General features: G+C 32.7%; 1 protein-coding gene across 1 annotated transcript in view; it reads right to left on the reverse strand.

The window, feature by feature from the left end:
* Positions 1–4,913, reverse strand: part of LOC145319950 (uncharacterized) — a 20,985-nt gene extending 16,072 nt beyond the window's left edge. The window contains exons 1-5 of the mRNA XM_080162349.1: positions 4,844–4,913; positions 3,068–3,152; positions 2,422–2,568; positions 1,552–1,706; positions 662–708 (exon numbers count right to left, since the gene is read on the reverse strand). Coding sequence (XP_080018475.1) covers positions 662–708; positions 1,552–1,706; positions 2,422–2,568; positions 3,068–3,152; positions 4,844–4,860 — 451 coding nt within the window. The 5' untranslated portion in view covers positions 4,861–4,913. The remainder of the gene's footprint in view (positions 1–661; positions 709–1,551; positions 1,707–2,421; positions 2,569–3,067; positions 3,153–4,843) is intronic.
* Positions 4,914–13,382: the final 8,469 nt, after the last annotated feature.

Raw genomic sequence — 13,382 nt, forward strand, 5'->3', positions numbered from 1 at the left:
TTTATCAAAAATATTTTAATTTTAATTTGATATAATTTCTGAATAGATTATCCTGCTTAGAACAAGGATTACACTGTCTATAGGTAGTACAGCACACAGACATAAAATACACAGAAATAATAAAAAAAAGCTACTTTAAACGTCAAGAAGCAATCTTAAATATACAAAAATAAACTTCAGTATCAGACTAACCCTTTCCTTCACAGCAGCTGAGAAAATCTCAAACAAACCATCAATGTGGAGCCGGAGCTATACAGTTTTTCGGGCGCGGCTCCGGATTTGGAACCAGGGCTTTTTTGGGAAGTGTAGGGGATGTACGGGGGTAAAGTTGGTTGTACATCTTTGGAGGTGTATATACACAACCCCTAATTTTGCAACAGGTGAAGATACACCATTCTAGTGCACAGTTTTTGAAACTATTGCTGCTATGCCAGGTGCCTCTATGGAAGCTTTTATAGTGCCTATAAAAAATACGTCATACTGGCCTACCATTGATCAATCAAAATGTATACTGTCCTGCCATAGGTAATTTAGCCTGTGTATTGGCCTATCATTGGTCATTTGTAATTTATTACGTCATTTTTTCAGGCACTACAAATAGCTACGCCTCTAAGAGTAAGGGAAGCTGGTTTTATTTTTTTAATTTTAAAATGATATTTACCTTCATCGTTGCTATTATCATTGTTCTTCTCATCTTTACAAACAATTCTAAAAAAAATTTACCTTCGCAGATTTTATGTATTTTTTGAAGATTTAAAAAAAAACACCCACATATGGGTATTGTAGGTTTCGTGAAATCGCCTTTTTGGCTTTTCTTCGTATTTTCACAGTATCTTTTCTCCTATCATGGGCTAGAAATCCTATTGAAGAATCATTGACACTTATCTAACCTTACCTAAATTAAATAATATAACCAAAAGTTACTGTGAAAATACGACGATATGTCCATTAAGAGGCGATGTCACGAAACTGACAATACCCACATATTACTTTGTTAGCTTCAATTTGTTAGCTTTCAATTCATTGACATTTTCATCCTTATTTTTTATTAACTAGTACTGTCTACTGCCTAAGAGGCATCTAGGGGCACTTAATGGGAGGGGGGAGGGGGTCATATTTATAAACTTTAAAAGAGAACAATATCGGTTAAGCGGTTAGCGAGATCCTTCGATACAGACACACACACACACACATAGAATTCCTGTTATTTGCATACAAGGATAAAAATTGTTGTTTGATTTCGAATTTTAATTATCATAATTACGGATGAGTTGAACATTTTATTTAACAGCAGGAAAAGTGTTTTTAGGCAAAACATTTTAATTGCTGTTTTTTGCTTTAAAAAAAGTACATTACAATTTAATAATGTGGGATTTAAAATGATTTGCTCACAACACGCAACTGTAGAATGTTTGCTCGCTCATTGTCTCGGGGAGGTTCGAATCTCGGCTTATCTAGTGGATATCAAATTGAGAATGGCTCAGAACCGGTTCTAATCCAGTGGATATTAAATGATTTCGATGCCACGCTGGAAACATATGTAAGCCTTACTTGTTTCCAGAATTTATTTGGATAATTGAAACTGATCGTTTTCTTTCTGCTGCTGCGGCTGCAGCCGTTTCCAGGCTCTTTCTTTGCGGTTTTGGCGGCTGTGGAAATATTTTGATCTTGGTGACATATTCGTAGCCGCCATTTTCCCGGTCAGCCTAAACATGGATACAGTTCAATTTTACTAAATAGACAGACACACAGACAAACATACATACAAGCAGACACACAGACAAACAAACATAAAAACAGACAGACAGATATATACCGATATTCAGATAGACATAAAGGAAGAATGACAAATAGACAAACAGACAGACAAACATATATATAGACAAACAGACAAGACATACTTACATTAAGAAATACAAACTGGCAGGTAGACAGACAAACAGTCTCACAAAATGGACAGATAGAAATATTGATATGAAGATAGACAGATAAACAGACAGACAGATAGATACACTGACAAACATACACACAAACAGACAGACAGATATAAATAGTCCATCAAACATATAATAAAGACATACAGACAGACATAAACGAAGAATGACAAATAGACAAACAAACAGACAGATATATAGAAGTACATAAAGACATACTCACATTTAGAAATACAGACTGGTAGGAAGACAGACAAACAGTTATATAAATAGACAGATGTAAAGATTGATACGAAGATATACAGATAAACAGACAGATATATATAGACCAACAAACAGATATACAGATAAACAGACAGACAGACAGATATATATAGACCAACAAACAGATATATACCGACATTCAGATACATATAAAAGACATAAGACGGACAAACAGACAGACAGATATATAGACATACATAAAGATAGATAGAAAGATACTAACCTGCGCATCGTCAAATGTCGAGTGAATAATTCTTTTATCTGTAGTGATGTTGCTTCCATGATCATTATATCTTTTATCAGTTGTGATATTGCTTCCATATTCATTATGGTGCAGTTTCTCACATTTCCCGCGGTTTCTGTTCAGGCTCTAAATAAGTAACATATAAAAAAAACTGATTTTGGTACTCCAGGTCTCCATTTTTCAATGGCTTCTGTTACCGTATTTTTTTACTTATAGACTTCAAAATTTAAACATAAGCTTTTCTATCATGTCTACGTAACATTATAATTATATTTATAATTTATGAAAACAAAATGTTTTTTTAGCTTCAAAAATAAGAAATCTATAGCTGTTTATTTTTTAAAAGCAAATAGGCCCCAGAACATAGGTTGTTAAAAAAAGGAAGCAAGCAAGCAAAATGTGACAGACTTATAGTCTGAGATTTTTTTTAACAGGGTCCTTGCACAAACAATTTTATACCTCTAGCTCTAATAGGAGCTGAGATAATAGGGGAAAACCAACCTCCCCTCCCGACCGATTAAGGTGCGGAAAAGGGTCCCACTTTTAAGGATGAAAAGAGAAACGCTTTAGACGAACTGGATGACATTTTGAACTAAAAAGTAGCATCACTGCTTACAATACTGACCTGGGAAGAAAAATCATTGCTTGGTTTCAATGAGTCACCACTAGAGTTAAACTCGTATATTTCAGAGTAACCAGAATCTGAACTTCTGAATATTTATAGATAAATAGATTATTGGATAAAATGGTATGAATTCATTAAAAGACACATAAATAAATATCTATTTAAATATTTTATAGATTAACTAGCGGCTGCGCCCTTAGCATCTAGGGACTTTATATATGGAAGGGTAGAAAAATAGCCTAAAACCATACCTACCCAAACTCTTTGTAAAAATGAAATAGCCTAAAACCATCTCAAGACCTATAAGTAGCTTCACTGTAAAGGAGGACCATTTGATTCAGCGGTTAGTGAGATCCTTCGCTGCAAACAAAAAAGCTTACTACTTATATATTAGGATAGATTAATAGAAAAATAAATATGAGAAGTATTATAGAAGAATTTTAATATTAAATATATTAAGATGGGTCGCCAATAGAGTTAAACTTATAGCATTTAGAGTAACAAGAAGATGCTGTGAGTATTGGTGCAAAAAATATGACGTAACAAAAAAAATTAGCCAATGAGAGGCCGTTATTGACCAATGGTAAAATTTATAGTGGCCTCTCATTGGCTAATTTTTTTTGTTACGTCATATTTTTTGCACCAATACTCACAGCATCTAACAAGAATCCAAATATTTTAAAATGTATTGTAGATGGATAGGTTGTCATTTGAATTTTTTTTTTTGAAAATTATCCTTTTTGTAGATTAAACATATTGGTTGAAAAGTTTCGACTATTGGGGTATACAACTTTTGGTACCGGTGTAATTTACATTCAAATAAACCCTTTAGATTAATATTTATTTATCCGATTAAGAACAGAGAGAGGTGAAATTGGGCTGTTTAATAAGAGATATAAGTTTTCCGGAATTGTAATGTAGGGAGTAGATTTGAAATCTGCATCAAATTTTAAGGATTTTTTATAAAATTCGTTTTTTGTATAATTCTTTATCTAAAAGCGGAAACACAAATTAAGTTAATTAATTTTGGCATCCGTGATTGGTGGATTTAAAAAATCTGCGCTCTAATTGGATGTCGTACATCATTCAACCAATTAGAGCGCAGGTAGTTTAAAATCCACCTATCCTATTGGTCAAAATTAATTAACTTAAAATGTATTTCCGCTTTTAGATAAAGAATTTTACAAAAAACGAATTTTATAAAAAAAATCCTTAAAATTTGATACAGATTTCAAATCTACTCCCTACATTAAAATTCCGGAAAACTTATATCTCTTACTGTTTAATACAGAGCTGGATCTTTAAATCATTTTAGTGGTGAGCCAGATCGGGGTGAGCCAACTTTCCATCAATGAGAGAACAGCATTTTATGAAATGCCGAGCTGTGATTGGCTGAAATTCGGCTCAACCCGATCTGGCTCACCGCTAAAATGATTTAAAGATCTAGCTCAGTAGTCCCCAAAGTCTCAATAACGTTTTCTTATTCGTTGACTTAACAACTTTGGGAACCTAGTAAAAGTGTCTGACTCTGATTATGACGTAAAAAAAATTAGCCAATGGGAGGCCACTATAAATTTTACCATTGGTCAATTACAGTGTATACTGGCCTCTCATTGGTTAATTTTTTTATACGTCATAATCAGAGTCAGACACTTTTACTAGGTTCCAACTTTGGGGACCTTTTTTAGATTGATTCATTTTTTGTTTATCATTATTTGGGATGTACATCTATTTATCGGCCATTGCCTTATCCCTTTAGATCATTGGAAGGCTTACCTTGTATTTATTCCCATCTTGTTTCAGTTACAATACACACATCTTATTATCAGCATCATTTTCTAAAATCCAAGATTTTTATAGTACCTATAAAAATGACGCCTTACTGGACTACCATTGGTCCATTAAAATGTATTCTGGCCTGTCAATGGTACTTTAGTCTGAATATTAGACCATCATTAGTCATTTGTATTGTATTACGTCATTTTTTATAGGCACTATAAAGAGCTTCCCTAAAATCAATTAAGACATAATTTCAGTTTCAAACTATCTTAATAACTTTTGAAATGACAATGTTTCTTTGATAATTTCATATGAAGAACTAATACTATTATAAAGATTTTAAAATTCTTAAATTATACTGTCATTATCTTTTATTAAAGTGTTATAATAAGTTTTATAATAATGTTTTCTTATTCGTAGGCTTAACAACTTTGGATACTTTTAATTGAATTTTAAAAGGGTTTACTAAGAAAAGTGTCAAAAATAACCACTGATTGTAATCTACAGGGTAATTTTGCGTATCGTCATTGAGTTTGTACATCAATTTATCGGCAATTGTCTCATCCCTGGAGATAACTACTCCTCTTGAGTGACCATCCGTCACATAAACTAGATTACAAGTTAAACAATAGACATAACAGCATTAGAGGTACACTAAAATATCTTTTGTTGCATAAATGCTTTATTGCATTGCCTGTCTGTCCATTTGACTGACCCAATAACTGTACCAGTTAAATATTTTCAATTTAAATTTAAATGATCACAAAAGCTGCCTTAATATCGACAAAATCTCAAAATGTTAAAATCAGACCTGCCATTGAAGGCATCTTACTGTACATTGACCTATTTCTAGCTACTTCAGTAGCTAGAAGATTTGATCATCTATACATTAATAGGACTGTCTTCAATAAATTGGATAAATACCCAGCAAGCGTAATCATAAGTGCGACAAAAGGAGATGTTGTTGCTATTTAACCAACCCCCAATCTACAATGACACGTCCCTAAAACGGCCAAGAAGGGTGTCAAAAATGAAGGCCAGTATACATTGCAGTTGACCACTCGTAAAATGTTTACTGGCCTATCAATGGTCATTTTTATTGTATGGCGTCGTTTTTCATTAGGCACTGTAAGCTGCTCCGTCAAAAATTAAGGTTGTTGTTAAAATTTTGCAATCCATTTGAAAAGATTCTATTCATCCGAATGTCTTTCTGAATGAATTAATTACATACATTTTTTAAAGTTTCAGAGAAAAAAAAGTTCACTAAAACGGATGTATATTATAACTTTATTGTAAATTGTCCATTAATAAATAATAAATCTAGCACATTATATCTAATTACATCTCATTTAAGCTTATAATTCCTTAATTTTTCAAGTTTAACCAGACCACTTTCTTTATTTTCTCAAGCATAGCTACTCTACAGCAAATACTGTTAACTTTTTAATGTGCTAATCCCAAAGTTTGTTTAAACTGTCAAGGCAATAAATTGATGTATATAACTAATATTGATATATTTGGACACTCAACTTAATGAATCAACAAATTCATTAAATAAGACGAAAAACAATCGAACATTAACACTTCTAGAGTTAATGAGCAGAATATTAATATATAAGTCTAAACAAAATTGTTGCAAAATTTCTTGCAAAATTGCAAAGATACAGAATTCTGTTTTAGGACATTTTTACGTTTTAGGACTTGTTCATAGAGATTTTTCGCTTATACCATTGTACCTTGTTGTCCTAAGAATCTTTGATCCAAAAATTAGATGAAAATGATAGGTGTATCATATAGAAGGCTGCTATTAATAAAGTAAAAAAAATCATGTTTTAAACATACTGCCTTTCTGGTAACGATTATAGAGTTTTAAATCGATATGACATTTCTAAAATGCCTAAATTACAATAAGATCTTACAGACGGACAGCTTCTAGGTATATAAAAGCTTTGCTTCAAATAAAACATTATAAGATAAAGTTTTAATTTAAACTCTTACCTTTAATCTGTTGCTTTTTAGACCACTTATCATAATACTTTTTATACGCCTACAGTTTTTATTCTTAACTAGTGTCTTCTCCCCTAGCATCTAGAAGCCAGAGAGAGAGGGGACAATGGGCTGTTTATTACATCAGTCCCAATAGTTTAATGTAACGTTTTCTTATTCGTTGGCTTACCAACTTTGGATACTTAGTGAATTTTTATTAAGTTGAGTGTCCAAACGTAATGTAATCTAGAGAAGGGTTTATTTTGTGTATTACCATTGGGCTTGGAACGAAAATCAATTTATTGCCTTTTAGATCCCTGTCTAGAAGCTCTGTATTCAAAGAATGATAAAATAGCCAAAAATATTTACAATTAAAAAGCTAATACGGAACATATGTAAAGCTTCCCTGAAATCAATCAGTTTAGAAGTTTGTGAAATCTTAAGCTTCAGACAGGGAAAATTTGCTACATTATATAACACTAACGGTTACGTCCCTAGTATCAAGGGAGGGGCTGGAAAAATAACATTAAAACATAAAAAGACATCAATCTGAAAATCATATAGCTTAAAAACATCACAGGCCCTATGTCAAGATTAAATAGAATAGTGATCTCAGTCGATTCAGTGTCTATTGACTAACTTAGACATCTTTGCGATAATTTTTATAGAAATCATCTTGCAAAGTTTAAAATCGATAGGACAACTCTAACCTGTTTAAATTAACGAAAAGAGTATACTGTCCCTGACGGGCGTCGTGTCTCGTCCGACAATCTGTCCGTCTCTCCGATCGTATGGCTCTTAGGATAATAAAAATAATTTTGCTGCTCTATTACTTGAAATTGGCTGTTACAATTTAGTGAGCTTCCCTGTTATTTATTATATATCTAATTAAATTGTCTTTGTTACTTGATATATTAAGAAAGATGCTTATTGGTCATAGAAAGCCTCACAATTGCCTTTAATAGCATCCTAGATAATCACATTTTTCTAATAATTCATTAAAACAATTAATCTACAATTAAAATAGACTAAAACAACCTTGTATCTATGTGAAGCTCCACTGAAATTGAAAACTTGCTTAGTTCAAAAATTCAACAAACAATAACTTATTACTTTATATGATAGGTAGAGCATTTTTTGTTATTGCCCCTCCAGATCTCACTAACCACTGAACCGATTTTGTTTTCCATTTAAGGGCAGCTTTACCTGACCCCTGAACGGTTTTAAGCTTTTTTTAAAATTTAAGTCTTAAGATGGTTAGGGCCATTTCAAGGACGTCCAATGGGGAGGGGGAAGTGGTTAAAACCCCCCTCCCCCTCCCCGAAAAAAATGTTTGAAGTTTGAATTTTTACTCCCCCCCAAAAAATAAATTCAAAAGCTTAGACGTCCTTGTCTTCATGATATAAATATTAAATTATGAATTTTTACCCCCCTCCCCACCCCCAAATGAAAAAGCTGGGAAGTCCTTGGGTCATTTTACTGCCCTTCCTTCCCTAGAGGTGCAGTACCAATGTAAACTAAAGAAAATTATTAAAAGGTCAATTTACGTACATACCATAATCTATTAAAAGCCACGATTTATATTACAAAACAATTCAAAATCTTTTAAAAACACTTGAAAATAAAATATTTTTGCGCTCATAAAGTAACGCGCGCTATTATCACATTGCGCTCGCGCACACACTCTGTGTATTTGCACAATTCTTATACTTGCTACTTGTCTTCATAAACTGATGGGTTCTTATACGGACGTTAAATGACACGAACGGACAGACGGACGGACAGACAATTAAACAGTTAGCCGCTTGTTTGTGCGTGGCGCCCAATTTTTCTTTAATTCGCGCTCACGGACAGACAAACAGACAGACAGACACTCAAACAAATAAATAAAAAAGATAAATAGAAGAGTTTCTAGGCATAGAATGCTTAACAAATATTTTCTGTTTTTTTGAGATTTATAAGATATTTAAACATTGCGTTAAACTTGAATAGCTAGACCTATAAAAGCTTCACTGTAACAAGGACCAGACCAATTCTGCGGTTACTAAGAATCATTTTTATTAGGGTCGTTCCGTCCGTCCGTCCGGAACAGTAGCACTTTTAGTTAATTTAAACAGGTTAGATTTCAAACTTTACATGATGATTCCTATAACAGTTGGGTACAATTTAGACAGCTTAGCAACTCTATAATCAATACAAGAAAATATGAACATCCATTTAAAACATTTTGATTTTTAACTTTTTTAACCACAATTTTTTATGTGTTATAATTAGCAGTTTTGCAGAAAATAAAGTACATAATATTTTGTTTAAACTTCTATTTTTTATTCCGCTTATTCAGTTTTAACTCTATAGACGTGGTAATTTTCGTTTGTCATTTTATTTCAGAGCTTCGCTTGTTGTCATCCATGTTTTATACAGGATTTATAAATCATCTGTAATTTAGGGTTTTCTTGCAATCTATGGTTATATTCTCTACTAGTACAATATCATTCACACATATAAACAAACACAAACACACACACACACACACACACACACACACAAAAAAAAAATATATAGACATAAAATTTCTAGCGAAAAATTTGATGTCTTCCTTTTGGCTCGTATACAATATTTTTAATGATATTTCATTAGTTAATATGTAGAGAAAATCAGCAGGATGTATTACAAAATTATCATGTTCTAAATTAACGCTTTTCTATAATTAGGCCGTCTGTACGTCTCTACATTACTGTTTCATGAAGAGTTTTGTATGAATTATTAACAAATATATTATACTTTAATCCTCAAAAAGATATTATGTCAGTCAAAGAACACATTTTTCTATTAATTATGCTTCTATCGGGGGTATGCAATGCAACAATTTTTCGCCTATAGTTTATCCGTTAAGATATCTTTTTTTATTTTCTATGTAAAGGACAGTCTAGGATAGGATTTTTTCTTATACTATTTGAAGCACAGTTTTGAGTTTGAGTTTAAGAAAATTACAGATTGGTGAGCTTCTCATTTCCGGGCAAGCTACACATAGGTCTTGTGATGGTTTTGGGCTAATTTATTTTCAGAGTAAAGACTTTGGATGGTTTTAAGCTGTTGTATTAGTCTATCTTTGCCTATTCGAATACAGAGCCTCTATATGCTAGGGGCGTATGAGCTAGTTTTTTTAAGGTATAAGTTTCATGGGTTAAGCTCTTTTTAAAAGTAATTAATAAAGTTTGTTTCGCTTCTTATTAACATGATTTATCTTGTAATTTGATTATAGAGTAGCTACGCTACGATCGATAATCCTTATACTAAAGTAACAGGATGTTTGTTTGTCTGTGTGTCTGTACTGAAGGATCTCGCTAACCGCTGAACCGATAGGGTTCTCCTTAACAGGGTAGATTCTCATGTGTCCCCGGAAGGTTTATAACTATTTTGAGGGAGGGTTACACCACCCTTCCAAGAGAAATGGCAAAAAAGCGGAAAAATTTTAATATATGGAAGACTTCAACGTAACATAAAGAGGTATCGTACGTAAAGAATTATCGTAGAGACTTTAACAAACAAAAACATTTAAAGTGCCACTAGAGGCCTCTAGGGGCGTAACCGCTAGTATTTAATATTTTGGTCAATAAGCAAGTTTATATTTATATTGGTCGTGAACATTAATATAGTACACCGCTGGTTTAATCAAAAGACTTTCAAATTATATTTTCAAAAACATGATTAAGAAACTGAATAGTTGTTGGCAGAAAAGGCGAAGCATTTATGCAACTATATGTGACCGTCCTTATGAACATACATCCTTATTTTGTCATGTATGGATGGCTGGCTAAAAAAGTAGATAAATACAAAAAAATCTGCTAATGCCAAATCCCTGTAACATTATTATCATATCCTTTGAAGAAAGATGCAATAACATGTTTAATTTGTATTTCTCAAATTTCTTTGATTTCCTTTACAAAATGTTTAGAAGATTTTCTACATTTAAGATGTGTTCGTTCTTCTGCTACGGAGTTTTCCTGTTAATTTTATATAGTTTTGAATGATTCCTATTACAATTAGGCTTAATCTTAATAGCTAAGCGACTCTGAAACCATTACAAGAATATACTTATTTTCATTTATTAAATTTAGGTTTTTATACTCAATATTGTACTTTTAATTGAAAGGCATTTATTTTGTGAGTTTTACTTTTGTCAATGTTGTCATTCCTGTATAATTTGAAATTTGGTTAAATAATAAAGTTTAAGGTAGGTAGATTTCAAGGAAGCTTTGTACATTTTTTGAAATGATTTAGGTCTTTACAATTGGGAATAAAGAAAGCCTGTTCATGGGCTAGGGTTGTAGACTGCTTATTATTGTAAAAGACATATTTCTAAAAGCGAAGCTTTTTTATAAGTACGTCTATGCGTCCCTTAATTTATGCATGTTAGAATTATCCAGGAATTAAATTATCGATTTTACACTTTGCATGATGATTCCTGTAACAACCAGGTAAGATTAATAAAGCGTAGCAACTCCATAATCCTTACCAGAAACTCTACCACGTCCATAGAAAACAAGCTTATTTTTAACTTTTTGGCAACATTTTCTTGTGTCATATAATTATCCTAATTAAATAATTTTTAATTTCAATTCCTAGGATAAAAAAGTTCAATATTATAAGCGAAGCATGTATTTGTGCAATTTTTGTTTAGACTTAATAATTAATAATAAGCTTATAAAGTTCTGACTCTGAGTGTTTATGTTCTTTTATCATACCACTAGCGGCTTCGCCCCTAGCCGCTAGGGGCTTTGCCCCGAGAGATAATTAAAAAAAATAAAAAATAAAGTACTACTGGTGCTGCTCATAGTCTAATGTGTTTCCAAGAAAATTATTTTTTTTTGGGGGGGGGTGTCCCACCACCCAAGAAAATAGCTTAAAATCACCTCAGGACCAATGGGTATATACCCTGAAGAGTAGAATCTAATCGGTTCAGTGGTTACCGAGATCTTAAGGGATAGACGGACGGACGGACGGGCAGACAGACATCGTTCTACATTGTATTATAGATATAATATTAGATTTATGCTTTAATGGCTGTTGACATTCTTGTTCTATTAGTTTTTTATATTTACTTAATCTTTTTACTTGTATTAATAGGGAGGGAGGGGAAATTGGGCTGTTCATTGCACTGGTCCCCAAAGTTTTATAATAACGGTTTCTTTTTCGTTGACTGTTCGACTTTGGGAACTTTTATCAAATTTTGATTGATTGAGTGTTCAAACGTTTCAACCACTTATTGTAATCTAGAAAGAAGGTCATTTTGTGTATCATCATTGGGCAGTTACATCAATTTATCGGTCATTGTCCTATCCATTTATATACCTGAGTATTATTTTATTTTTTGCCCAGAATGTTAAATATGTATAGAAATTATGACAGTGTTTTTAACATCCATGTTGTACTTCTTGGTTGCTTGCAGGGCAAGTTTGTGATCAATCTTTTGTAAAAACATGGTATAGGATAGAAGGGGAAACTAAAGTTTCCCCTCGTGCAAAACAATGCCTTTTGTCGTTGGTAAATATTGGAGTTAAGATATAACTGTGAACTCACGCGTTAACTCAACCGTTGGCTTTAAAAATTTAATATTTCTTGATTGGTTAGCAGTGTTCTTACTATTCCTAACTTTATATTGATCTACAGAGCCACCCTGGTAAAATAAAGGGGTTAGGATACATTCCTCAGGTGACCACAACACTATACAACCCTTGACAATGGTCTAAACCCCCCTGTTACACCCGTTAAATATAGCCAAGGTGTGTGTCAAGCTAAAAACATAACACTCTTTTTAAACTTCCACACCCACAACAACGAAATATACCCCTCATGTAAAACACCCCTCTCAAGCTCTAATCCCCCTCACTTTCCTTGATTTTGGTTTAAGCGGGTGTCAAAATCTTCATATGTGCTTCGTGCATTCCTCTGGCAAAACCATGTGGACGCCACTGGTTTAACTCAGGGATCCAAATGGATAGGACAATGGCCGACAAATTCCCAATGGTGATTATCAGAATTAACTCTTCTGTAAATTACAATTAGTGGTTGACACGTTTGGTCACTTAACTTAATGAACCAACGAATCAAAATTTTGGACTACTGTAATAAACAGCCCAATATCCCCTTCCTCCTTGGATTTAAATACAAAATATTAATCCTAAATGCGGCCCCTAATTTTGATATCTGTCTCCTTATCCTCACTTACTTTATTTTCCTCTCACAAACAAGTCAAAATTCAACTATATGTTCCTACAATACAGCAGTGATATTAAGCAATAAGACAATGGCCGATAAACTAATGAACACCCCCAATTATAATAAACAAAATTATCCCTTCTACAGACAAAAATGATTGGTTGAAAAATTTGAATACATCTAATTTTAACTAACCAATCAAGATCCAATGTTTTTAGACAAAAAATGAAATTGCAAGCTTATAAACTTTAGGCACCAGTGTAATTTACCATCCAATGATCTCTCCCTCCCTAACAATACAGTCATGAGAAACTTAACTTAAACCTAACTT

This window comes from Acartia tonsa, chromosome 5 (genome assembly GCF_053477335.1).
Source record: "Acartia tonsa isolate MP-2025a chromosome 5, ASM5347733v1, whole genome shotgun sequence".
NCBI lineage: Eukaryota > Metazoa > Arthropoda > Copepoda > Calanoida > Acartiidae > Acartia > Acartia tonsa.